Raw genomic sequence first — 26287 nt, 5'->3', positions numbered from 1 at the left:
ATACAAGTACTTTGTTTCTAGTTATTACTTTATTAGTGTAGTTAGTGTATTAAAACTACTCTCACTTGATATTCACTGATGGTGATAGAATCTTGATTGTAGATTTATGGTTATTAAGAATGTTGTTAAAATTTATAGTAGATATGTTAATGAAAGAGAATTGTATTTGGTTAATAAAAGCGTATTTATTATTATAGAAAGTGTTAATTATTTTAACAAATGTATAGTTTAGATTTAGTGACAAAAGTTAAGTCTATAGAAACACAGTATAAAGAATATGCTAAAGTACGTAGGAAATAATCTTAAAGGTTTAACTTGATAAAAGTGATTATTAAGTGAGAAAAATGAGAGAGTGACTGATTGGAAAAACAGTGTCTTCAGCCTTTATAGAATGTACCACAAAAGTCATAAACAGGGATTGGGCGTCTTGAATATACTTATATATATTTGTTTTTAACTTTGTGTAACCATCGAAATCACGTCCGCTTACTTAGTTCAACATGTTTTGTAATTGTCTTTATCATTAATAAACGGCTTTACGATATCTTCTGTTCTGTAAAACCGGTGTCGTCTATTTATCGTGCTTACGACATGAGTCGTAACATGGTGTGGGTATGTATAATTATTTACATATTCCAACTTAATATGGTTCTCGATTATGTTGGAGTTTACTTGTTGTTTGCTATCAAGTAGTATCTTCATCTGTGTCTTATTAATATTCATATTGTATTCTTGTTTAAGTGTGTTATTTATTTCTTGAAGCATTCCTTTTAGGTTTTGTTTGCTGTTTGCTATCATAGCAATTCATATGCGTATCGCAGCATCTGAACTAGCATTTCACCCACCAATCATAACCCTTTTATATCTTTATCTTTCAGATTTTTTAACGTATACTCAATGTATAAGTTAAATAATGTGAATGATAAGTTACACCCTTATCTTATCTTTTTTTGCCTCTTCATATGCGTCATATTCATCTTTTACCACAATTTTTTCATTAATATATAATTTATATATTAGTCTTTTGTCTTTAAAGCCTATACCTATCTTATTTTAGCCATAATATGAAAAAAAATTTTCCCATGTAACGTTTTCAAATGCCTTGTTCAAATCTATAATAGCTATATAAATATGGGTTTATTTATTCTAAATATTTTGTCTATGTTAAGCCATAAGATACAGAATTGCAAATTGGCCACCTTGTGTTCTTGTGTTATATTTATTTTATAACTGGTAACAGGAATTTACACAATTTTTGTCCATCATTGCTGTTTTAAGCAACGCGGGTAATTATAATAATATTTAAAATAATGTAATAAAATCAATTTTTCAATTTAAAAACCCAGCACAAGGGGGTCGCGGCACAGTGGTGACGTAGCATAGATGGATCAAGTGTAATGATATCTGACANGGCACAGTGGTGACGTGGCATAGTTGGATCAAGTATAATGATATCTGACAGTGATTAAAATCACTATAAAAAAAAAACGCTTCGATGCAAATCTTTAGATAGTGTTTAATTTTAAAAAATTGGTGATGTTTGTATACGATTATCGTTTGTGATAATGGTGGGATCAGTTAGTTGCTCGTTATACGCTGCGCCGGTAACATTGCCGGACCGATTCGCGACGTAATAATTGTTACTATAAATAATTTTTCATTATAATAAAATAAAATCTAGAAATACAGTCCACTCTTTTTTATTATTTAAATAACGAGTTGCTCAAACAGGTGGATTATTCCAAAAGCTACATGATCTGCTAGTTCATTATTAATATCCTAATTAAGATAAAGTATGTAGAATGAAAAAGGGATTATTAAAAAATATTATTTCTCATAAAAAAATAATGTTGATCCATACACTTTTCAATATGTCATAGCATAATAAAGTTAAAAATGGANCATTTTTCAAAAAGTTATAGCATAATAAAGTTAAAAATGGAAAATACAAAATCGAAAATTTTCACACAAAAATAGCATTCGGTAGCCATTTTCACCATGAAGATAAGATAAAGTCCGAAATTTTTTTTTTCATGATAAAGCATATTACATTAACATTAATTTAAGATATATATAATAGTGTCAGACTTTCCGGAAGACTTTCAAAATTTAAGTTGAAAAAGTAAATTTTTTGTGAAAAAGTTGTCATTTTAAATCCCTCCCTGCGGACAGGTAAAGGGTCAGATATGAAAAAATAATATACCAAATGATAGGTAAAGACATCATGCATCTATAAAAAATCCATACATCTTTCAAAAAGTTATAGCATTATAAAGTTAAAAATATAAAAAAGAATTTTTTTACAAAAATCGTATTTTTTTTATTAAGTTTGATATCTGTTTTCACCATGAAGATAAAATAAAGTCCGAAATTTTTTTTACCATAATAAAGTATATTACATTAACATTAATTTAAGATATATATAAAAGTGTCAGACTTTCCGGAAAACTTTCAAAAGTTAAGTTAAAAAAGTTCTACTTTCTACATGCATTTTTTAGATTTGAACCCCCCTCGTATATAGGGAAATGGTCCGATTTAAAAAAACAGTATGCCGAATGAAAGATGTATATAAACACTACTTCTCATGAAATAATTGTATTGATCCATACATTTTTCAAATAGTTATAGCATAATAAAATTAAAAATATAAAAAATAAAATCGAAAATTTTCACACAAAAATAGCATTCGGTAGCCATTTTTACCGTGAAGATAAAATAATAATCGACTAGATACGATTTGTGATCTTTTGACGTATCATTGAAAGAAATCGGTTCGGTGAGAGCTGAGAAAAAGTGGTAACAGACACACACAAAAAAAAAACACATCTTAGTAAAACCAATACCTTCTCAGCTTCGCATCGAAGCTAATAAATTATTATTATTGTTTGGCTAATACCAAAGAGTAAATATTTTTCTTGAACAATGATATTATGAACAACAAAAACTGATAATAAGATCTAATTATTGCAGTAGTTGTTTGCTTTATACTTATAATATTTTTATATTATATATATATAATTACGAATTATACAAGTATAAATGTCAAAATATTGTAATATTTTTACATTTAATAAATTGAACTACATCGCACAAATATTCTATATAAGATGTTAAATGTTTACTATGAGAAATTGCTAAAGAAAAAAATTGCGCTTTAGAAGTTTTTTTGTCGAAATCATTTAAGAGTCTACAATGCCGTTCAATCTACAATTGTCATGGGAAATGAGCCATGAATTTCTGTTAATACTATAATAGAATAACATGTATATAGGATATATTTCTATATAAATATTATACTATTGAATATACTACAAAATCATTGTCACTGGTATTAGTTAACTTTCAATTCCCTCGTCGATATTTTTATTTCCTTAAAAATATTTTAGCTATATTTTAAGCAAATGAGGAACTCAATAAATTTGCCATCTATAGAAATAATTTTCTAGAATTTTTAAAACCCTTAGTTTATTATTAAGCTGTTATTATCTTCCAATAACTATTTTTAATTATTATGTAAAATTATAATAATTATGGTACTCATTACATGGGTATTATCTAGGGATTTTCACTAAGTGAATTATTTTTCATTTACAGGCATATTATTTTGATAATTAAATGATAAAAATTTATCAGTTTGATTAACTGGTAGGGTAACTATCATCAATTATCCAATTAAGGTTTTTTCTAGAGAATGGAAATGTGCTGGGTTTAACGCCCTTAAAGCCAAATTAGGCATACCCTTTCCAAGTATAACTGTATTTAAATTGTTAATTTTTTAATTATATCTATTATAAAGAGTTCCTTAGGGCATTTGCTCTCTTTCCCACTTGATATAACTATATGCACATAACTAGGTGGCTGCTGTTGTTTAATTTTGTTGTGCTTTTATATTTAAAAATTTATAATTTTATTTTAAGTAAGCAGTTTTATTCAAAAATATGTTGAAATGAAATCAACATTGATCTTTAAGAGTTTTGGCACAATAAATGAGAATAATAATAATTTGAAAAAAGAAATATTCTTTTATGCTAAAAAATTAGGTTATTGTAAGATAAGATTGGTCAAAAATTCAGAGAATTGTTTTTTGTATTTTTTTTAAATACTCAATACCAAAGTAACTAAAGAATGTAAGAAACATCGGATTCCTAGAGAGTTGTTTCAGTAATCACCGGTTATATACATGTTTTATTTTAAAATTGAAGTAAAAATTCGGGCGCATTATAAAAAACATTGGGAAATCAATAGTTTAATCATTTGAAACTTTTTGTGGTGAAATCTATCACATTAAAATATTTTTATTTTAATGTTTCACCATAATACTTTTTTAACTTACGACTTTGAATGCCATCCTTGTACAGGAGTTATGCTAATATTATTCTTGTTATAATCTTGTTACAAGTTCAATGAATTTAAAATTACTTTAATAGTTTCATTACATGGTAATATATAGATTGCTCAGTAGTAAAGAAACGGATTTTTATTGTTCTTGTTATTTTTAAAAATTAAACTGTTTTCTTACTTTTTGAATATTCTGTATTTATATTTATAAAGCTAATTTTTTTTAACGCTAGTTTCTCTTAAAATAATAATCATAAATCATTTTTGTATTTTATAGTTTCATATATTTTTCAATTTATCAGTTATAAGTTACTTTTTTTAATTATTCATTGTACTTTATAATAATATCAACTTTATAGTTTTAAATGGCAACATATATATTTAACTAGCATATAAATTAAAAAATGATCTAATTAAGAATTTGTCAGATTAATAAAACTTTTTGACCCTATATTTCAGGAGTTATTAACTTTTTTTTTACTTTGGCAGAAGAAGAGATGTAGTCAATAGATGTCTAATGATAAATATTGTCTTTTCACATTTTACCTCTAGTCTATATTTAAAATTGTAATAATTTATGAAATAATGAATCAAATGTTGTTATCAATCAATCATTTTGTTAACTAGATTATTTTTATTTTATAAGATAGGATTTTTTTTATATTAGTCATCAGCATGAAAACTTACCTATTAAAAAAAATGTTTGATAAAAATTATATAGCCCGTAATGTAGATTTATGTTAATATTAATGCAGCTGTATTACTTCACTACATATTATTTTAAGGTAATTCTGCTGTAATAAGTCTGTATAATTCTTAATTAAAATCATGTGTGCTTCTTTGAGTTCAAATACAAATTTTGGTATTACTGATTAATGAGTAAAGATTTTAATGTGTCTAAAGTTGAGAGTATTATTATGATACAAGTGAGGAGTATAAGCACGAGCTCTACAATGTTGTTAAGTTCAGCATTTCGGACGAGCTTTTCAGTGAAACCTTAATAGTCATTCGTGTTTCAAACGTTGCGTCATGAATTTCTTAACTTTTATTATATACTTAATATTTATTTGTAATACTTATAAAGCATGGTCAATGAGTTATGATCAACTTAAAGGTTAGTAAATTTACAGTTATGACAATTACAAAATAATCACTTTACTTTATCTATTTAGATACTGTTTAAAAATACATTTAAATAGATTATAATTAAAAGCAGTAAATATAATTATTGAAGAATCAGCCGAAATTAAAATAGTAAAAGTTAGATGAAATTGTTAGAGTGGGTTAAATTACTAAATCTAATTTTAAGATATTTTGATTTTAATTAAAAACATTTAAACATTTTTTTATTCGATTTTTAATTCTTATACTTTATAAACTTTATAAAGTATTTCACAAATTTAAATGAAAAATAATGTACAATTTAATCTCTTTCACGGTAGAAATATTTTTTCGTGAAAGTAGTAATTTCAACAATTATTTTTACCACTAACGAAATACACCGGTTACCACCTAATATACAAAATATTTTTTGTGAAGTTAAAAGTTAACGTCAATAAGTATACATATATGTATTTAGATTTTGCGTATGACAAATAATTTTTCAGTTAATAACTAATTTTCATACCCAAATCCAGTTGATAAAACATAATTTGTATAATTTTTGTGACTTTTTATTTATAATTAGTTGAATAACTAAATGACAAAGTTATATTGGTAAAGTATTAATATAACAATCATATTAAACAATAAATAATACATAATGTTATTTTTAATGTCTTTAAAAATAATTTTAATTGCTTAAATATACTCAATAACATATAAGTAATTATTTCAAGAACTATATGCGATTGAAAAAACGATAAAATGGCTGTATTGTCTAATTAATTAAGATTATTTCAGATTTAAAAGAATCGGACATTTTAATAACTTGATCGTAAAAATGAGTAGCATAGGGTCTAAAGTAATGGCTTCGAGCCTTGAATATACTTATCCCAGTAAACAATGTATTTATTATTGTTTTAAATTTTTTATTTAATGTATTTGTTTTAATATAATGATAATTTATTTTACAATAAAAATATGTAATTATTTCAAGTTAACAATAGGATTTCATAAATTAATAAAGTATGACTTTTTTTGAAATTAGATGAAAATATGAAATAATTTATAAAATTTTATAAAAATCACAATGCTAACAAATCTGGTTTTAAATATTATTCTTTAAAGGAGTTAAAATTTACGAAAATTTAGGTTGTTCTATAATATTTAGTTCTCAAAACTACTTTGTTCGTAAGATTTCTATCCATCATTTTACAGTTTTTTTTTATATTTTAAGTATAAAAAGTTTCCAAAATATACACTCTATTTAAACTTTTTATCTTTTTACTTTATCTAATGAAAATATATTTCCATAACTGGTCGTAAAATATGAGTTCTCCACTTAAGTTAATGATATTTTAACAAATTATCATTTATGGTAACATTGAAGTAAAATATTAATATATATATATATATTTATAATGTTCTTAGTTCATAGAGATGTGCGTAATAAATGATTTCGTACATTTTTTCCTGTCATTGTAAATTATTTTTAAGACGTGTAAAAAACTGACACTTTTTATTCGAGTCCCTTGTTTTACATACAGGTATTCATATTTTCTATTTTAATCGTATTTTTTATGAATATTTTCTTTGTTTAGATATAGTCTATAAATATACAGAATGTCTTAGATCTAACTTATAATTTTTATATTTTTTGGTCCCATTCCGCTGTAATTTTCATAAAACAATTTTTGTATTCTGATACTACGTTAAAAGCTAATTTTTTGTGATTTGTCTATAATAAGAAAACATTTTTTTTAATTTTTGTAAAACTTTAAATTATTCATTTTTATAAAAATTTTGATAGATAAATAACAATTTTAAAAATATTACTTATTGGGTTAAAAAGTTTTAAAACATGGAGTGGCTTTCGAGTAATTGCTGAGTACACGGCCTTCTTTTTTAGGACTGTGCTTTTACTCAGTACTCGATATTTTTCCTAGCCTTACCTTAAAAAAATTATGATGTCATGTAAAAATATTTTTTATCATAGTTTATTATAGCTCTAACCCAATGCTTTGTTATTATTATCGTATTTACATTGTATCATTCATTTAATTGTATCATTGAATAGATACAAATGATATTTTATTTTCTGTTAATCACAAAAATTATTTGTGTATATAAATAGCTGATAAGATAACACTCTGTAAAGTCATATTTATTATGCCTGCGAATATTTATCTTCTTGTCACTCAGCGGAAGTAGCGCTCAAAAGTAGTGTTGTATTGTGTTTAATAAAATTATTAACGGAGAAAAAGATGAAATATTTTATTAACATATAATCAAATAATAAAAATGTTTCTTGAATTAATTTAATTTTAATGAGATTCAATAATAATATTTTGATTATAATATAGCTATTATTTCAATTAATACTTAAATTGACTTAGTAAAAGGTTTTTTCTAAATTATCTAAACAAAATAATAATGGAGAATTTGAATGCATATCTAGGGTGAACAAATTTTAAGGCCAAATGTCATTTTCTCCCTCTTTATAAAATCTTCTTTTTCCTCACTTTAATTCCAACTACTTGAGGTCGGCCACTCTTATCATAAATTTCCTTCCTTAAAAATATTTTTTTTAAATTTACACATGATTTTTTTTTTTAGAGGAGCAAAATCCAAATAAGAGGTTTTTAGCCTTCCACTCTATATCTATCCTTTGGTTTTAACTTAAATGTAGTAATTTAATACTTTAAAAGAAATAAGTATAGAGAAGAAATAGCTATATTTCTCATAATTTATAGTATTAAGAAATCTTAATTTGGAGGAAGTCAAAATTTCTCTATAAAGTCCAAAAAAGTTAATTAAACTCCACGTAAAATTCCAACTGAGCTCCAACTAAAATAAATTAATACCTTACTTATTAATAATGTATTACTTAGAACTTCACAGTAGTAAGAAGTATATTCTAAAAACCAGCGTTTGAAGTGTCGTATTATAAATGGAAGGGTACGCTTCAAATTTGTTTTACTTTGATATTATTATTGGTTAGCAAATGTTAAACAATAATCAGTAGCAATCAAATAATTTTGCCATGGGATAAGATAAATAACCTTTATGATAAAAATCATCACGAGAGCTGTGCACCCATATCCCAGAGCTATTTTGTGTTAATATATATTATAGTACCTTTTTAGGACTCCTTTTCTAATTAATGCCCATTAAAAAAACCTTTCACGGTACTCTATTATACGTTATTTTCCAAATCTATAAATACCATACAAAACTTTTTCTTTTCCCAATACTTTTCTATTAGTTATCTCACACAAAATTATGGTTCCATTGTTGACTTATCAGGCATAAATCCAAACTGGTTTTTAGATACCGATGCCTCATATCTTATTCTCTTACGTTTTCAAAATTTTCGTACTATGATTCATAAGCTTTATTTCTCTATAATTTTCACACTCCTGTATGTCTCCTTTACCTTTAAATATCGGTTCCTTCAACCATCTTATGCCAACACTGCCTAATATTTTCTATACTTCTACTTACCCTACAGTTTTATTCTTTATCATTGATGTCACAGCCTCTCATACCTATTTCTCACTATTTAAATCTACCAGTCCCTCGTTCAACGAGATATCCTCTACAGTAATTTTTCAAAACACTCTTTTCGCTACCATATTACTAGGTATTCTTTACATCACCTTATTCATCTCTCCAAAACACTTTTATTGTCTATTTTATTACGCCCTACTTGTAGTACATAAACATTTATTATATTAGGGTGGTCCTTATTTTACGAATTTCGACATTTTTCTTCGGGACACGCTTCCATTTTTTCTTAAAAATTGAGATAATTTGGAAAATTTTAATCAAGGTGTGCAACTTTCTAAGGTTCAAACCTCGAATTTCCAAATAATATTCCATAAAACGATAAAGAAAACGTATATTAGAGGTTTTCAAGTAATTTTTTCAATAAAATTTTAAAAGAAGCTTTGTATTAATATATTACTTATAAAAATTTATTGATTATTTTACTTGTGATAACAATATATTGATAACACAAGTTTTAGTTGTATCATTTAAACAACACATTTTTTCATTTAATCTAGACAAGATAAATATTTATCATATCTTGTATTTTATTGATCTGAAATTGATAAATTTTGCAGGTCGACTTCTAAACATTTTAATGACATGTTATATGTGATGTTTTTACATTTGCTTTATTTAAGTCGAATTTTATTTAATGTAGTATAGCAAACTATTATTTTCTATGAAAGTTTTTATCATATTTCATAATTTCTATAGATTTTTTTTTTTACTTATACGTAATTAACTATTTTATCATTTTTTACAATGGTCAAAAGATAATTACGCAAATCAAATTGTTGATATTGATTTGGCCATAAATGGTCAAATATTAAATGTTTTATTTTACAATTTAAAAATTTGCAGTAGTGTTACATTGGTTATAAAAGATATATAAGTATTTTGGGCTAAAATAAAATTCCACCAAAAAAAAAGTCATCACAGTATTACTCAGGTAGAAGTTGAGTATAAAGAATGGAAATCATTGAACAAATTGTGAAAACGAAAAAGTTTGATACAAAGTGGTAAAGAACAACAATTTATTGACAAAATGTTTTGTCTATGGAATATAGTTCACACATTTGACTATGAATTAATTTAAATGTATTTAAATAACCAAAAGCAGAAAGGTTATTTGAGAAGTACAAATGAAAATGATTGTTTTGATGTGAATCAAAATGAAAGTTCTTGTCAACATACAAAAGAAGATAATCGCAAATGAAAATTTGAAGAAGAGAAATAACAATGTAAGTACATTTTTGGAATGTTTATAACCATTATAAAAAATAATCAACAAAATTTTTATTTCAATAATTTCAATAAATAATACTTGTTCAATGCTATAAAATTCATATAAATAATTGTTAATATGAAATTATTATAACCTTAAATTATAATTTAGTTATTTATATTCAACTCAGTATGAACATTTGATTAGGTTGTATTGAGGCGTTGAAACTTTTAAAGTAAAAACGTATAAAAAATTAGCAGATTAATTACATTTGTGTTATCAATATATTGTTATCACAAATAAAATAAACAATAAATTTTTAAAAGTAATAAATTAATACAAAGCTTCTTTTAAAATTTTATTGAAAAAATTACTTGAAAACTTCTAATATACGTTTTCTTCATCGTTTTATGGAATATTATTTGGAAATTCGAGGTTAGAACCATAGAAAGTTGTACACCTTGATTTAAATTTTTCCAAATGATCTCAATTTGGGCTTCGATGCGAAGCTGAGATGTATTCATTTTAATATGATGTGTTTTTTTTTTATTTACTTTTTTTTTTTTTTGTGTCCGTTACCACTTTTTCACAGCTGTCACCGAACCGATTTTTTTCAACGATAAGACAAAAGATCACAAATCGTATCAAGTTGAAGATATTAATCTGAAATTGAAAATGTTTCCTTCGTTCCCCGTAAATGGGGGAAATCTCATTAAAAACAAATTTAAAAATCGCTAATTTTTGACATTTTAAAATTTTTTTTTACTTAAAATTGCTATAACTTTTTTAAAAATGACAAAATTGATATAACTTCAAGAAATTTTGGTAAAAAAAAAAAACAAACTACTAAATAAATTTTCATTAAGTATTATGAAAAAAATTTGATCAATAAAACTTCCTAAAAAAATAATAATTAGTTGATTCATAAATATTGATTAACTTATTGTTCTTTTAACTGCCATAAGTTTTTCAAAAATGTCCAAATGAATATAATTTTTTATTTTAATAGATACCTCATGTATCTATTGTATACATGTATACAAAATTGAATAATAAAAGTAAATTTTGGTTCTGATGAAATTGTTTTGCAGACCATATATTTATAATTAACAACAAATTATTATTTAAAAAGTTTTGTGTTAAGCCATTCAATTTTTTTACACGTTTGCCATAAAAGTAATAACTTCTTTAAAATTTTTTATAAATACTACGAAAAAATTAATATTCTAAATTATTAAATATTAATCTCATACTAATTCATTTGCTATAATAAATATTTATTTATTTATTATACTTCTAAATCAAAAAATTACTAGTCAGGAGTAATAAAGGAAATAGGAATTAATTTGCTTTTGGTGTAATCCATCAACTTCTTAAAATTAAACACTATCTACTGTAATAACTAAAAATAAAGTTGATGGGGGTGGTATTAATAAAAAAGAATGATAATGGTATCATCTGTAAAGATATAATAGATACAAGTACTTTGTTTCTAGTTATTACTTTATTAGTGTAGTTAGTGTATTAAAACTACTCTCACTTGATATTCACTGATGNTAGTGTATTAAAACTACTCTCACCTGATATTCACTGATGGTGATAGAATCTTGATTGTAGATTTATGGTTATTAAGAATGTTGTTAAAATTTATAGTAGATATGTTAATGAAAGAGAATTGTATTTGGTTAATAAAAACGTATTTATTATTATAGAAAGTGTTAATTATTTTAACAAATGTATAGTTTAGATTTAGTGACAAAAGTTAAGTCTATAGAAACACAGTATAAAGAATATGCTAAAGTACGTAGGAAATAATCTTAAAGGTTTAACTTGATAAAAGTGATTATTAAGTGAGAAAAATGAGAGAGTGACTGATTGGAAAAACAGTGTCTTCAGTCTTTATAGAATGTACCACAAAAGTCATAAACAGGGATTGGGCGTCTTGAATGTGTCATACTTTATATAGGCACATTCAGTCATCATTTCCTTCCTTACTTCCCGTCAGGTTATCCCTCAAATATAGTCGTTATCCATGTATTGTTTATAATAAGATGTCCTATCCACGTCCATCTTGATCTTTATATTTATTCTCTGATACATTTCTTCATTAGTCGCTCTTTTTGTCCAAGAAATTTTTAAGACCCTTCGAGACAGCACCATGTTTCAAATGCCTCTATTTTTTTCAGTCTACTTTCATAATTGTCCACGATTCAGCTTCATATGATGCCAATCGTTGATTTTGATATACTTATATATATTTGTTTTTAACTTTGTGTAACCATCGAAATCACGTCCGCTTACTTAGTTCAACATGTTTTGTAATTGTCTTTATCATTAATAAACGGCTTTACGATATCTTCTGTTCTGTAAAACCGGTGTCGTCTATTTATCGTGCTTACGACATGAGTCGTAACATGGTGTGGGTATGTATAATTATTTACATATTCCAACTTAATATGGTTCTCGATTATGTTGGAGTTTACTTGTTGTTTGCTATCAAGTAGTATCTTCATCTGTGTCTTATTAATATTCATATTGTATTCTTGTTTAAGTGTGTTATTTATTTCTTGAAGCATTCCTTTTAGGTTTTGTTTGCTGTTTGCTATCATAGCAATTCATATGCGTATCGCAGCATCTGAACTAGCATTTCACCCACCAATCATAACCCTTTTATATCTTGTGTCATACTTTATATAGGCACATTCAGTCATCATTTCCTTCCTTACTTCCCGTCAGGTTATTCCTCAAATATAGTCGTTATCCATGTATTGTTTATAATAAGATGTCCTATCCACGTCCATCTTGATCTTTATATTTATTCTCTGATACATTTCTTCATTAGTCGCTCTTTTTGTCCAAGAAATTTTTAAGACCCTTCGAGACAGCACCATGTTTCAAATGCCTCTATTTTTTTCGGTCTACTTTCATAATTGTCCACGATTCAGCTTCATATAATGCTAAATTCCATAAAAATGTTTACAGATCTACAGATTTGCATCGAAGCGTTTTTTATGATAGTGATTAAAAATCACTGTCAGGTATCATCTATATTGGACCCAACTATACCACGTCCCCCACTCAGCTGGGTTTTTTAAATATAATTTTTTTATATTAAAAAAAATGGTAGGGTTTTCAGAAATAAAATGTAATTTGTAGAATATGGGTTATTATTATTTTTAATAATACTGATTTTAACACTTTTTCTTTGAAAATTAATTTTATGATTATAATTCTGTCATTTTTCCTAACTTCTACTACTTTACTTTTCATCTCCTTATCCATTATTATAGCTACACAATTCTTTATATTGGTCTTTTCCGACTGTATTATTTTATAACCATTACCTATTTCCTTTATTTTTTCTTCCATCCACTAAGTTTCCTGTACACAACAAATATTAACTTTTCCCCTCTTCAATATTTCTACTAATTCTACCTCTACCAGTTAATATTCCAACATTCCACGTACCTATTCTTAGTTTGTATCTATCTTTCTCCCTTATACATTAAATTGAATGATGATGTTCCTTCATTGTTGATACTACAAAACTTGTAGTTGGGTTACACTTAGTGTTGGTAAGACTGTATGCATACTGGTGAAACAACTATTACATAAGTTATTTGTCTGGTATCAAACACTTTATTATTTAGGCTTTCTTCGTCTCAAACTAATTTGTTTCCTCTTACTCGTTATCGCCGCGTACATCCAAAACGGGACAATCGTCTCAGTTCTGTTCAAGACTGTTCATACTTTTTCACAAAATTTTACGTTGGCTATCAAACTGACGCAACTTCATTAGTTGCCTCTTACGACTGGTAGAGGTGTTATAGAAGTATTCTCATCCCCTTCCATAAGGAAATTTTTATGAAATTTAATTTAAATAATTATAACAATACAAAATTATAATTTATAATAGAAAAACGTGAATATAAATAAAAAAGTTTAATACAAATTGTATTACATTAAGGGAAATTATTATTTACAGACAAAATAAGTGGAGAAATTAAGAAATTTAATTTATAAAGGTAGAATTATGCCACCTCTCCATATCTCCTACTTCGGATATTACTAACATCATGCTAATCTTGCTGTAATCTGAAAAATATGCTTTTGTCAGTGGTGCCTGGGGTAGTTGATTTTAGCATCCCTAGGCTTACCTTCCCTAAATTTAAATACCTATAGTTTCAATTAAGTATTTTTATTAAAAAAAAATTACTATCAGTTTTTTCCTATCTTGCCTTATGTTTAAATTATATTACTACTGTAGCAAATAATGTCGTTATATTGCCTATACTGGGACATTTCATTTTTCAATTAAGTTACCGGTCAACCATAATCGTTAGCTCGGTTATACAGCCATTTATAAACCCCATTATTAATACAGGCATTACACATTATATCATTATATAACCATTTAAATCAATATGATGGATTAGGGGGTGTAAGCTTTGTAATATTTACACAAACTTAATACCCTCTGAATTTTAGCTCTAGTTTAAGCCAGTGGGGCACTGGCTTAAATTGTCCTAATTTTTACTTAGCCTGAAAAAATACAATAATTTAAAGTTTTTAAATGACAAAACTGATATTAATGTTAAACGAAAAACCTATCATTAAATATCTATATCTAATTCTTTATAGGTGTTGATAAAAATATATTAACGACAGCTTGGAGATTTATTTTACCTCGAAAAATATTTGAAGAAAAACTTTTTGATTATGGTATAAATAAAGAAAATATGAATACAGTTTTTACTACCTTCAAAAGAGCAGAATCTCCATTAACACCCTATGAAAGCATAAGTAAGTAAACTACAAGTTAGACCGTTTAACATTTTTGGTTTTTTATTTTTACTTCTATGTTTCAAATATTTTTTGTTTGAGCAACTTAATTAATAATTTTTATAACTATAAATTACCAAAATTTTGCATTTCTAAATCAGCTATTATACATTTACATGGAAAAAATTTGGTTCGAATTTTTTAAATTTCAAGCTCGATTTTCGAATTGAATCGAATACTTAAGTTCGGTGCGGTTTTGTTCGAAAATGACTAATATTCTAGTTAAAACGTTTTTGCATTAAATGTATTATATGTTTTAATTAGTGTTATACTAGGTAATACTAAAATTAAGTAAAAATATAAGATGAATGTGACTGAAACTAATTTATAATTTTATTGTGCCTTATTAAATAATAAGATCTTGAAAATTTAAAACTTTAAAATGTAACTTTATCAGCTATAATAAATTTCATTAAAATTTGAAAAGACAGAATGGTAAATTCTTCAATTATTTAACTTTTAATAATAGTATGGAAATTAATTCCACAGAGAAATTAAAATATTTAACTCAAATAATGGCGGTTTTTGAACGAAATTTAGGTATATATAAAACTTATACCTCTCATTTACACATCATTAATTTAATAATTTAGTGTAGTATGCTAAGTCATGTAGAATTACAATTGTAATTTTACATAATTCGAAATAATAATAGTTATTTTATTATTATTTAACCATACTATGTAATGATAAAAAAAGGTCTTTAAAAATATAATTTGTAAATATCAACTTTATAAAATAGAATAATACTGGTTTGGGGATATTATTGTTTTTATTACCACTTTAAATACGCCATTGTACATATAAAAAAGTATGGACAAGTAAGTATAACCGACAAATATTTTTTTTAATTGAAAAATATTTTTTACTTTAATAAAAAATGTATTTATAAAATAAAATGATTATATTTTTCAGTTAATAAAACTGTCTTTTTTATCCAATATGGTAATGCCTAGTACAGTGGGAATCCGGATTAATGGAGACTTATATAGATTAAACACTGATTAAGAATATCACTTTTATAATACGCTTCGATAAGATTGTACTTATTTCCATAATAAATTTTGACTATTCTGATTTTTTTTAGTTGTGTATAATTTCAGTAGGATTTGAAATTATAATTTATCATAAATCTTTAGTAAATAAAATACATTTCTTGGGGTGAAATGGCTACTATAGCCTGTCCTAAGTATACTTCTAGGGTGGATATTAATAGCTGCAAAAATTTTTTCTAGAATTTTATATATAGCAAAATATAAATCATAAATAGATTTGTTTTGAATATTTTAAAAATAGTTTGGGTACTTATAAGTAGGGTCGAGCCGAATATTCGGCTTAATAATTTTTTTTAAATTGGCTAATATTTTATTTTCATTAGCATAATCAAGCAAAAATAAAATTTGTGGTATGAAAATCAAAAGGTTCTATCTCTTATGGACATTGTTCAAAAGGTACAAATCTTTTGGTTTTCATGCTGATAATACCATAATATCTATTAAGCTTTACAGGGAAAAAAATATTTTATAGGTATAGTAAATATAGTAACAACATAATTCTTCTTCTTCTTCCTCACCTTAATCTCAACTACTTGTGATAATTTCATCCATCACTATAGAGAATAAGTAAGGGCTTAAAGCAGAACCTTGATGCACTCCTACTCTTACCCGAAAACCTTCTGTTACTCCTCCTACGCTTTTTACCCTGGTACAAATGCCATCATACATATCTTCTATTATATTAATGTACCTTTTCGGGACTCCTTTTCTCATTAATTCCCACTTTAAAACCTCTCTCGGTACTCTATCATATGCTTAATGACAACATAATTATAACTATAAAATCAGTTGAAGTTATTAAATAAAATTAGTTAAATATTTTTTATAATTGATTTAACTATATATGTTAGTTATTCTAAATAAGTGTATAATTAATGACTGAGACAAGAACAAAGGCACTAACAAGTTTTCAATTTTTTTTAGTAGAAAATTTTTTTTTTATTAGCTTGTCTATAATTTAGATCAAATGGTATAGTTCTATAGAAAAGGTGGAGTAAATACCACATTTATCCTCCTTTTACAGAACAATAATGAAAATTATTTAAATGTTCGTCTTAAATATATTACAGATTTTAATGTCAATTCAAGAAGTATGTTAAAAGCAAAAGGCTTCCCTTACCAAAAACAAAAAAAAACTGTTCTACCAAAATTTTCCCTAAAATATATAAAACTAACGCTTTAATTATATTTTTAAAAAATATGGTTAAATGGTGTAATTAGTTCCTCTCTCCTATAGAACTATATCATTTGACTTAAAATATAGACTAATTTTTGTTTTCAAATGTTTGAAATAGAAAATTATTATAATACGAAAAATGCTGATTTTTTATACCAAAATACCATTATTTGTTTAACTTCGGAGGCCATATACATATAGAATACAACGTGTAGGAACAAACTTATAGTAAATAGCATATGATTTAATTTAACATATTTATAAAGTTCAAAGTATTTCAGAAACATTTTCAAATGTTAAGTTAAAAATGTTCTACTTTGTATACATATGTTTCAAGTTTTGAACTCTTCCTGTATAAAGGATTGAATAAAATTATTGTTCCGATTGAAAAAAAAGTACATTGGTTTAAAAGAATATCTATGAAGTACTTATAAAACAAACATTTATGAAAATCAGTGATCTCTTCACTGTAGCCCTTTGTTCGGTATTTTAAATAAAAGTAAAAAAAGGATGTCAGATAAAAGGAATATGTGTATAACAATTACAAAATAAAATTGTATTGATACATATATTTTTCAATAAGTTATGGCAATTTAATGTATCAAAATAATAACACGATAGACGGTAATTTTTTCCACGAAAATAGAATGTTTTTACTACGGCATCCATTAATAAGTAAATATATAATACAAATACACAAAAACTTTATAAATTTTATACTTTCTCTGTAAAAATTACGGAGAATAAATACCATATTAATATATTAACAAATTTAATTACATAATAAGTATTTTTCTCTGTATTTACAAAGTATGATTTAATATTTAAAATGTTAACTTTTGAAATATTTAAGTTAATATAGTATGTATTATTTCATTGCCGAAATTGGAGATATAGTTTTATATAACTAAAATAGAAGGTATTTTCAATTATTGAAAATGATTCTTTTTTTGTTCAATAATATTACCAAATGGTCTGGGATACTCACCGTCAAAAACATAAAGTTTTTACTCCTAAAAGACCAAGTTATTTGTAATAATAATTTTCAAGACTTGTAATATGGAATTCGATGTATTATACGATGACCTAGCTTTAGTCATATCATCAAGAATATTTTTAATTCATCCGATGAAACAAGATTAAGGTGAGTAAAAAGAAAAAAGAAGAAGATTTGATAAAATAAAAAACTTTTAAATTGTAATGATTGTTTAAGATATACTCCGAGCATCAAATATATGTTAAATTAAAATTTGTATTAAATGCTATAAGTTCAAAAAAAGAAATTTGTTCGGAGGACTTGTCTTTTATATGTAAATAGACTCCAAAGTTTAAAAAAATGATATTTTGGTATAAGAAATCACCGTTTTTCGTATAAATATAATACTTTTTTTAAAAATTTTTTGTTAGATATTATGTTTATATTTTAGGCAAAGTGGTATAGTAAAGTTTCCTATTTAACCCTCCGCATTTCCCAAACAAAACATTTTTTTTAAAGATTAAAGTTTATTAATATTTGCAGTTCTTAATGTCAATAAAAAACGTATATTAAAAGTAAGGGGGCCGCCCTTTCCCAAAAATTGAGGTAACGAAATATAGAATGATTCTTTTAATAACCTCTTTTATCCACTTGATTTCTCTTAATATAGTAATTTATCAATCATAGAAAATTTGTTATGATTATCCCTTATATCTTATAAGAGTGACAATTTTGTTTTTTTTAATGGCATGATGCATAAATAACTTATAAAATAGAAAATGACTGATCAATAATAATTTTGATTTAATACTTTAGAATTTATTAGCAATTTAAAATATAGACTGGAGGTGAAGCGAGGATGTCGCTATTTTTATCATTAGTCATTCCTTAGCCGCTCTCCTCCTCCCGTCTAATTAAAAAATGTTGTAGTTTTTCGAAGCACTGGTCCAAAAGTTTTTATTTATCAGTCATTTTATTATTAGATAATTTTCTAATTTATAAACTTATTGTTAAGTATGTGTGATGTAAAAAAAAAAAAATTATTATTTTAAGAGAAATTGAGTGGCTAGCGTTAAAAGGATCACCTTGAATTTATATTTAATTTTTATTGAATTAATAATATATTTTCTGAATCCGTTCAAGTTTTGTTTTATAACTTCCTTGAAAATTAACATTGATTAAATCGTTATATTCATTTCGCCTTAAAAAAAATAACATAACCCTTTTTCTATAAAAATCTGTAATATTTTTGTCAATTCTCAGTCAAAAATATCGAATGATTTTTAGAATTTAACATTTTTGCATAAATTATTTGCGATTTCCAATTAGGGAAATATTTTTCTTTATAATGTCATCATTATGTTCTTCTTCGTCTTCTGAATCAGTTATTTCTTTTGATTCTTGTTTACTTTTAATTTCAAAGTTAGCTGCAAATTTAGCTAAAATTAGTTTTTCATAATGCAGTTGTCTATATGAACAGTAATCAATAAGACTATCGCAAAATATTTTAGTACATATAAAATTCATATCGCTTTGAAGAGCACTAGGATTAACCATGTGAGTTTTTATCAGGATGACTTGTGTTAATAATTATATGGAAGGTAGATGTACTTGATTGTTTCATTCGTAAATATGAATTTACTGCTTCTTGGGCAAATACATATCTCGATTTCTGGGATAAGGATAGTAAAATCTTGCGAAACCCAGATATCATGCGATATTTCAAATCTCTTCTTAAAAACACAGTAGGGCAATTAAAATACCAGGCCTTATGACAGACTTATACTCATTGTTGTAGTATTTAGTTTGTAAATAATTCATATCTTCAATAGCTAGGTTTTCAATAGCCAAGTAATTTCTCAAAAAACGAATAATTTATATTTTTGCAATCGTATCTTATATTTTGAACTAATACCTGGTATCAAAGGTGTTAATATACAAGTCTCTTTCATTGGAGTATAAGGTGTATTAAATCGATAGTTATTTAAGTATTTATCTTTTGCACTTCGACAATAAGTATTTAATTTTTTATTTTATAATAAATAAATGGAGATACCTAAGTAACTAACAAAAGCAAAAAAAAAAAATTCACAAAAAAATTATTATTTTAAATGAAATTGAATGGCTAATGTTCAAAGAATTTTATTTACTCATTAAACAAATTTTTTTTTTTTAATGTTAATTAATTAATTAATTTAATATTATTTGATGTTTGAAGCAGGTGTTATGGGTGATTTAAAGCAATTTTTTGATAATATTAATACAAGTGTAAAACAATTGAAAAGTAATGAAAAGACCAATAATAAAATCCAGCAAAAAGATGGTAAGAATTTAACTTTTATGGCTAAATATAATACATAACAGATAACTCTAAAAAGTGCTCCTGTGTGCCAAAAACATAAAAATATATCCATTGTAGGAGGGTTTTTCCTGAGTAAAGTATTTTTTGTTTTTTTTGATAGAAGCTAAGGCAATAGTGATGTAATTATGAAGTTGCGTTTGTGATGCCCAACAAAATTTAGAGATTGAAAATTAAAAGATAAAACAAATCTAACTGAACAATTTTAATATTTTTGATTTAATAATATCAATTCATTATATTTTTTTAAGGACTTAGGAATTCTTAACTATGTTAAAAGCATATTTTTTATAATTAGTCTCTAATAAGAAAAACAAATTTTTGTTAATTTACAAACTTTAAAAATTGTAACATGGATGGAATTTATGTTATATGTCATAAATATTTATTATAAATATATACCAGTACACTTGATATACATAACAACGTTAATTATTTTTGAATTTAATAAATACCAACTTAATTATTCTGGATAATGTGTTGATGGCTAGTTAATTAAACTGTCAATGACATCAGAAAATAAAATCGAAAATAATAGCTAGTTTGTTAGCTTAGCTTATTTGAGATGGAATTTTAAAAGTCTATATTTATTTGTATAACACTTTAGGGCCTAAAGTGGTATAAAAATAGGCTTGAGTTAAGTAATTATAAATAATAATATAGAGAGTAAAATAATGTAACTCAGTAACAGCTTAATTATCTGCATAATGCTTGAAATATAAGTTTGTCATGTTTATTTTCGTTATCAATAAATGTATAGGTGATTGGATAATGGTTAAGACATAAAAATCATGTTTTAACTTTTTAAAACGATAGGTTTTTAAAATCTTAAAATTTTTGTTTATACCTTGTAAAAAGAAATATTAGTATTTTAATCATATTATGTTCAAGTATCAAATTAAACGCTTGTTTACTAAAATATATAAAGCCACTCTGTATGAAACTTTGTGTAATTGGATTTCAGATAAGCTCCTTTCTAGGTATAAAATATAATTGAACAGTAGTTTGTACGTGTAATCCGTTAGACCCATCAGTTCTAAAATAAATGGTTTTTGCATCACTAGATGTTAGGCATTTCTATTAATATATTACTTTATTAATTATACTATACATCATTTTAGATAACCTGATTTGAATAAGCCTCTTTAGTTTTTGGATATTACATTGTAGTTACTATTAAAATTAAAAATATTAATTTAAAACTAAAAAAAGCTGTAGCACAGTGTGGACGTGACATAGTTGAGACAAGTATAGATGTTGATTGATAGTGTTTAAAATTATTGTCATAAGAAACGCTTCGATGCGAATCTGTAGTTAATGTTTAATTTAAAAAATTGATTGATTATTCCAAAAGCTAAATGATCTCCTATTTCCTAATTTATATCCTGATTACAAATTTTATGATTTATAAGTGTAATATATGAATAAATATATATATTTATAATATATAAATATTTAAAGGGAAATGGTTTTATTTAAAAAAATTGGTGGATTTTTTCAAAAGCATCATCAACTCCTATTTATAAGAAACCATAGAAAAGCATATAATTTGAGAAGCCATATAAATACAAATAACATGGGAAGTCATAGAAATGCAAATCATTTGACGAATCATAAAAATGATGTGGATTGTGATGTAGTATAAAAAAATGGTAGTGCAGTAGGATCACGGCACAGTATGGACGTAGGATAGTTGGGACAAGTATAGATGACCTGACAGTGATTAAAACCACTACCTTAAGAAACGCTTTCACACAAATCAGTAGATAATGTTTAATTCTAAGAAATTGGTGAATAATTCCAAAGGCAACATCAACTTCTATTTCTTTAATTATATCGTGATTAGTAGTTTTTTTATTTATAAGTATAATATGTGTATAAATGCTAATTATAGTAATTCATTTTAGTATGAAAGTGATAATCAATAATTTAATATTGTATTTTTACGGAGAAATTATTAGGTAGTAGTTGCTTTTATGGCAAAACTTTAATGTTATTTTACCAATTAGACGAAATACATAACTAAGCTATTTATTTTTATAGACCCCTAATACTCGTGTTCTCTTCTTAATCCTGACCTGGTTGTCATTACGTCTATTTTTACAAAAAAGGTATTTTCTAATAAAAGGTATTATCTAGGGATATACTGGCGTCCAGAATTCGTACTTGAGGGAGAGACTTACAAGCTCAAATGTCATGTAGTTGTTGAATACCACATTCGGATGTAAGGAGCATATTTTAAAGGCTAAATCAAAAGCGTTGTTATTGACAGCAGTTTTTTCACAAATGATGCCCAACGTGGAAGAACCAGGTTGGGTAATAATTTGTATTTTAATACAAATTATTGATTGTATTTTATAATTAATAATTGGTCAATAAACAATACTATATCTAAAATTAAAAAATTTAAATTTAAATTGTATTAGCCACAAGTGATCAATTTGTATTATATAGATACTATCTGCCGCGTTTTCGGCAATAGTCTTTCAAAAATACAGAAAAATTTAATAAGGTCTACAACGTAATATTACATTGAAAGTAGCAAGTGTATAAGGGACCGCGACAACAGAAGCTAATGTCATAAGCGAAGCTACGGTCTGATCTGGCTAATGAGCTTATTATTTATGTATAAATTATAAGTTATTGTTGCAATCTTTATTATTAATAAATTCTATGTATAATTATAAAATACATTTAAGCAATTAAAAAGTTAATTTCCGATTGTACAAGTAACAATTATTTATATAAATGTTACCTCTCTTCACAGTAATATGATAACTATTTCACAATTATTCTAAAATAGATTTAATTATTTTCTTTGTGGTAATTTTATAAGTGAAAAATTGAACTTAGTTGTAATAAATCAAAATTGACTACGGTGAATATAATTACACGTTGAAGATATAGTTTTATTTCAATTAGATGGGTAAGTAAAAATGTCTTCTATTCCCTCCAACCTTAGGCAGAATTGCCCACTCTATGTATAAATATGCTTGTTACTGAATTACTTATCCTGAAGTTGTTATATGGTCATTAGAATTATTTCTAAGAAAAGGGCTAAAAAATGGTCATTTCATATATGCTTTTAACATAGTCTGTAAAAACCAAATTCAAAAAATTATTTAAAAATAAAGTAACTAATAACATTTGCTGGATCAAAAATTATTAAAATTGACAAAACATCGTAGACCAATTATTACGTATAAAATTTTCTTTATAAGTTACATAACAGTAATTTTTATATTAAGTATAATATGTTTGTGTTGTGAGTAAATGATCCCGCTGGCTTCGTTCTCTGCTTTGCAAAATAATGGACCGGTCAAAAATTTACCCAATTCTAGTAAAATCTCAATTGACGTCTCTAGTTATTTAAGTTATTTAACAATAAAAAGTAAAAAATAAAAGCATTTTAGATAGTTTTAACTATAACACGAGAATTTTTTTAACACTCTTGTTAGTTATTCGTTGAAAATGGTCAAAAATATAACAATAAAATACAATTACTATAAAATTAACAGTAGATATTAAAAACACATAAATATGGATGATTAACAAAAAAAAGTATTTAATGCGAATAATAAGATTTTCGGTATGTAAAATAAAACCGGCATTGAAGTCAATACTGAATATCGATGTATAGGTTTGAAATACCGCCAACCCTACCCATAGTTGTATCTATGATTACAGTGGATGTTTTTAATAGTAATTTTAGTTAAAACATTAATACTATTTTATAAAAAAATTATCCACCCTGCATATTTAATTAGTTTTAAGTCTAAGATTGATAATTTATTTCATTTTCTTCTATAATATTATATTATGGTACCCATGATGTAATTCAAGTTTTGCTATTTTCTAGGACTAATTTAATTAAATTAAGCTATGGGAGTCAAATTTTAAGAACTAAAAGTATTTCTAACGATTTTTACTATACAACCAATAAAATAGTGTAATATAATTAATAACTTCTTCACTTGAAGGACTATGTATGTTATTTATATGCTTTGTGATAAAGGTGATTTCTAGTGTAGACATTTTCCAAATTTATTTAATGAGTACATAGTACTTATAATGACGTGTGTTTTAACTTTTAAGTAAGGTTCAATAAATTACTTCGTGGCTCAATTGATAATAGTAACCACTTTTGGTTAATAAATTAAAAGTTTTAGTATGCTGTTAATTGTAATGCAAGTATTTGGTTGAGATTTCGCATTTTATTAACTAAGCTCTTTTTGTACAATTGATTTTATACAATTATTACTTTCACTTATTACTCATACTGTTAAAACTTAAATAAATTAATAGTTTTTAATAAAATATGGTTCTAAATCTGAAAGTTATTTAATAGAAATATGAAACAAAGGGCAAAGAAATTTGCAAGTTTCTTTGGCTAAATGCATATGTGTATTCACTCTAGAATAACTCAATGAAAAATGGAACCTGTCTGTTCACATTCTTGTCGGCCGGTCCATACCGATCGATTCTGTTTTAGATATGTTTTAAATGACCTACGATTTTAAGTAAAATTAATTTTTTTTTGCATAATAATAATAATAATTAATAATAAAAAGCTTAATTATGAAAAAAAATTGATATATAAAACTCAAAAACAATTGCAGTTTTATTTTTATAAGTTTTTTTTTGCAGTTAAAAAAAAATTTAATAGCCTTATATATTTTAGTGTTTTGAGACAATGGTATAATTAGATTTAGCATATGACTCTTTGTCACTCAGTTATTTAAGTAGTAGTAAAGAATATCAGAAATATTTTGAAAATTACAATTAGTTAGTAACTTAGTATGGAAATAAAAAAAAATTTAACTAATTTATTAAATAATTATCGTTGCATAAAATCGAATTACTCTATAATACAACTCTTTTCATAAAATTATATTAGAGAGTTAAAAAAAATATAAAATGTTCAGTTTTTTATAATTATTTAATTGTTTAAATAATTACTAATTAGTAATTATTATTTTATATAACTAAGATGAATATTTTTAATAATTTTTTTATGTGTTGCAGATGCTTTTTATATAAGTAACACTTATAAGGGATACAAGCCATCTGATAATATAAAAAATTTTGTTAAGATAGATAACCGAGAAACATTTCACGGATCTAATAGCCATGATCCTGCAATTTTATGGACTGGTCTAGGCAAAAAAAAAAGACTTTTAAACGAAAATTGACAAACTCTCTGTCTAATTTGAAATTTTTTAAATTATAGTTAGTCAGCAATGTAAATTCATTTCATTGCTTAATTAATAAAATAAATATTAAATAATTACACAATTGTTTGTGTACATTAATGCTTCTATCTTTGATCTAACTTAAAGAAAATGTTCATTTGCAGACATTAATCATTATTATAGGTATATCCATAACCTATATAATAACAATTTATTAAATAAAAATATGGATAAATATATTTTTTTCATGAACCTATTAAGTTTTTAAATATAATTTGTTAAACAAATTTTTAGTAAATTGTTTGTATTAGTTAAAGTTGATAATTTTTAAGTTTTAATATTTTTTTTTAATATGTGTTTAGCCAGACATAACTGATCTTTTTAATAATCTAACTATAGCACTAATGGTATATCATACAAAATCAAAATCATTTATTAACATACCATTGACAGGAATAACAAAAATAAAT

The 26287-nt window shown here is 25.0% G+C and overlaps 1 protein-coding gene across 4 annotated transcripts; it reads left to right on the top strand.

The window, feature by feature from the left end:
* Positions 1 to 5257: 5257 nt before the first annotated feature.
* LOC126905591 (uncharacterized) lies at positions 5258 to 25921 on the top strand. 4 transcript variants are annotated; one of them, XR_007704045.1, is made up of 5 exons: positions 5258 to 5452; positions 14858 to 15019; positions 20485 to 20589; positions 22087 to 22849; positions 23080 to 23354. XR_007704045.1 is itself a non-coding variant. In XM_050685448.1 (4 exons), exons 1-4 carry the CDS (start codon positions 5368 to 5370, stop codon positions 20749 to 20751), a joined length of 375 nt encoding a protein of 124 aa, XP_050541405.1. In that variant the 5' UTR covers positions 5261 to 5367; the 3' UTR covers positions 20752 to 22028. The 4 variants fall into 4 exon arrangements, 3 of the variants coding, with proteins under 3 accessions (XP_050541405.1, XP_050541403.1, XP_050541404.1); XM_050685448.1 differs by lacking the exons at positions 22087 to 22849; positions 23080 to 23354 and adding an exon at positions 20729 to 22028 and having other exon boundaries at positions 5261 to 5452; XM_050685446.1 differs by lacking the exons at positions 22087 to 22849; positions 23080 to 23354 and adding an exon at positions 25651 to 25921 and having other exon boundaries at positions 5272 to 5452.
* Positions 25922 to 26287: the final 366 nt, after the last annotated feature.

The sequence above is a fragment of the Daktulosphaira vitifoliae genome, unplaced genomic scaffold (assembly GCF_025091365.1).
Source record: "Daktulosphaira vitifoliae isolate Bord-2020 unplaced genomic scaffold, ASM2509136v1 Scaffold_4, whole genome shotgun sequence".
NCBI lineage: Eukaryota > Metazoa > Arthropoda > Insecta > Hemiptera > Phylloxeridae > Daktulosphaira > Daktulosphaira vitifoliae.
This window is presented reverse-complemented; position numbering and strand designations above follow the sequence as displayed.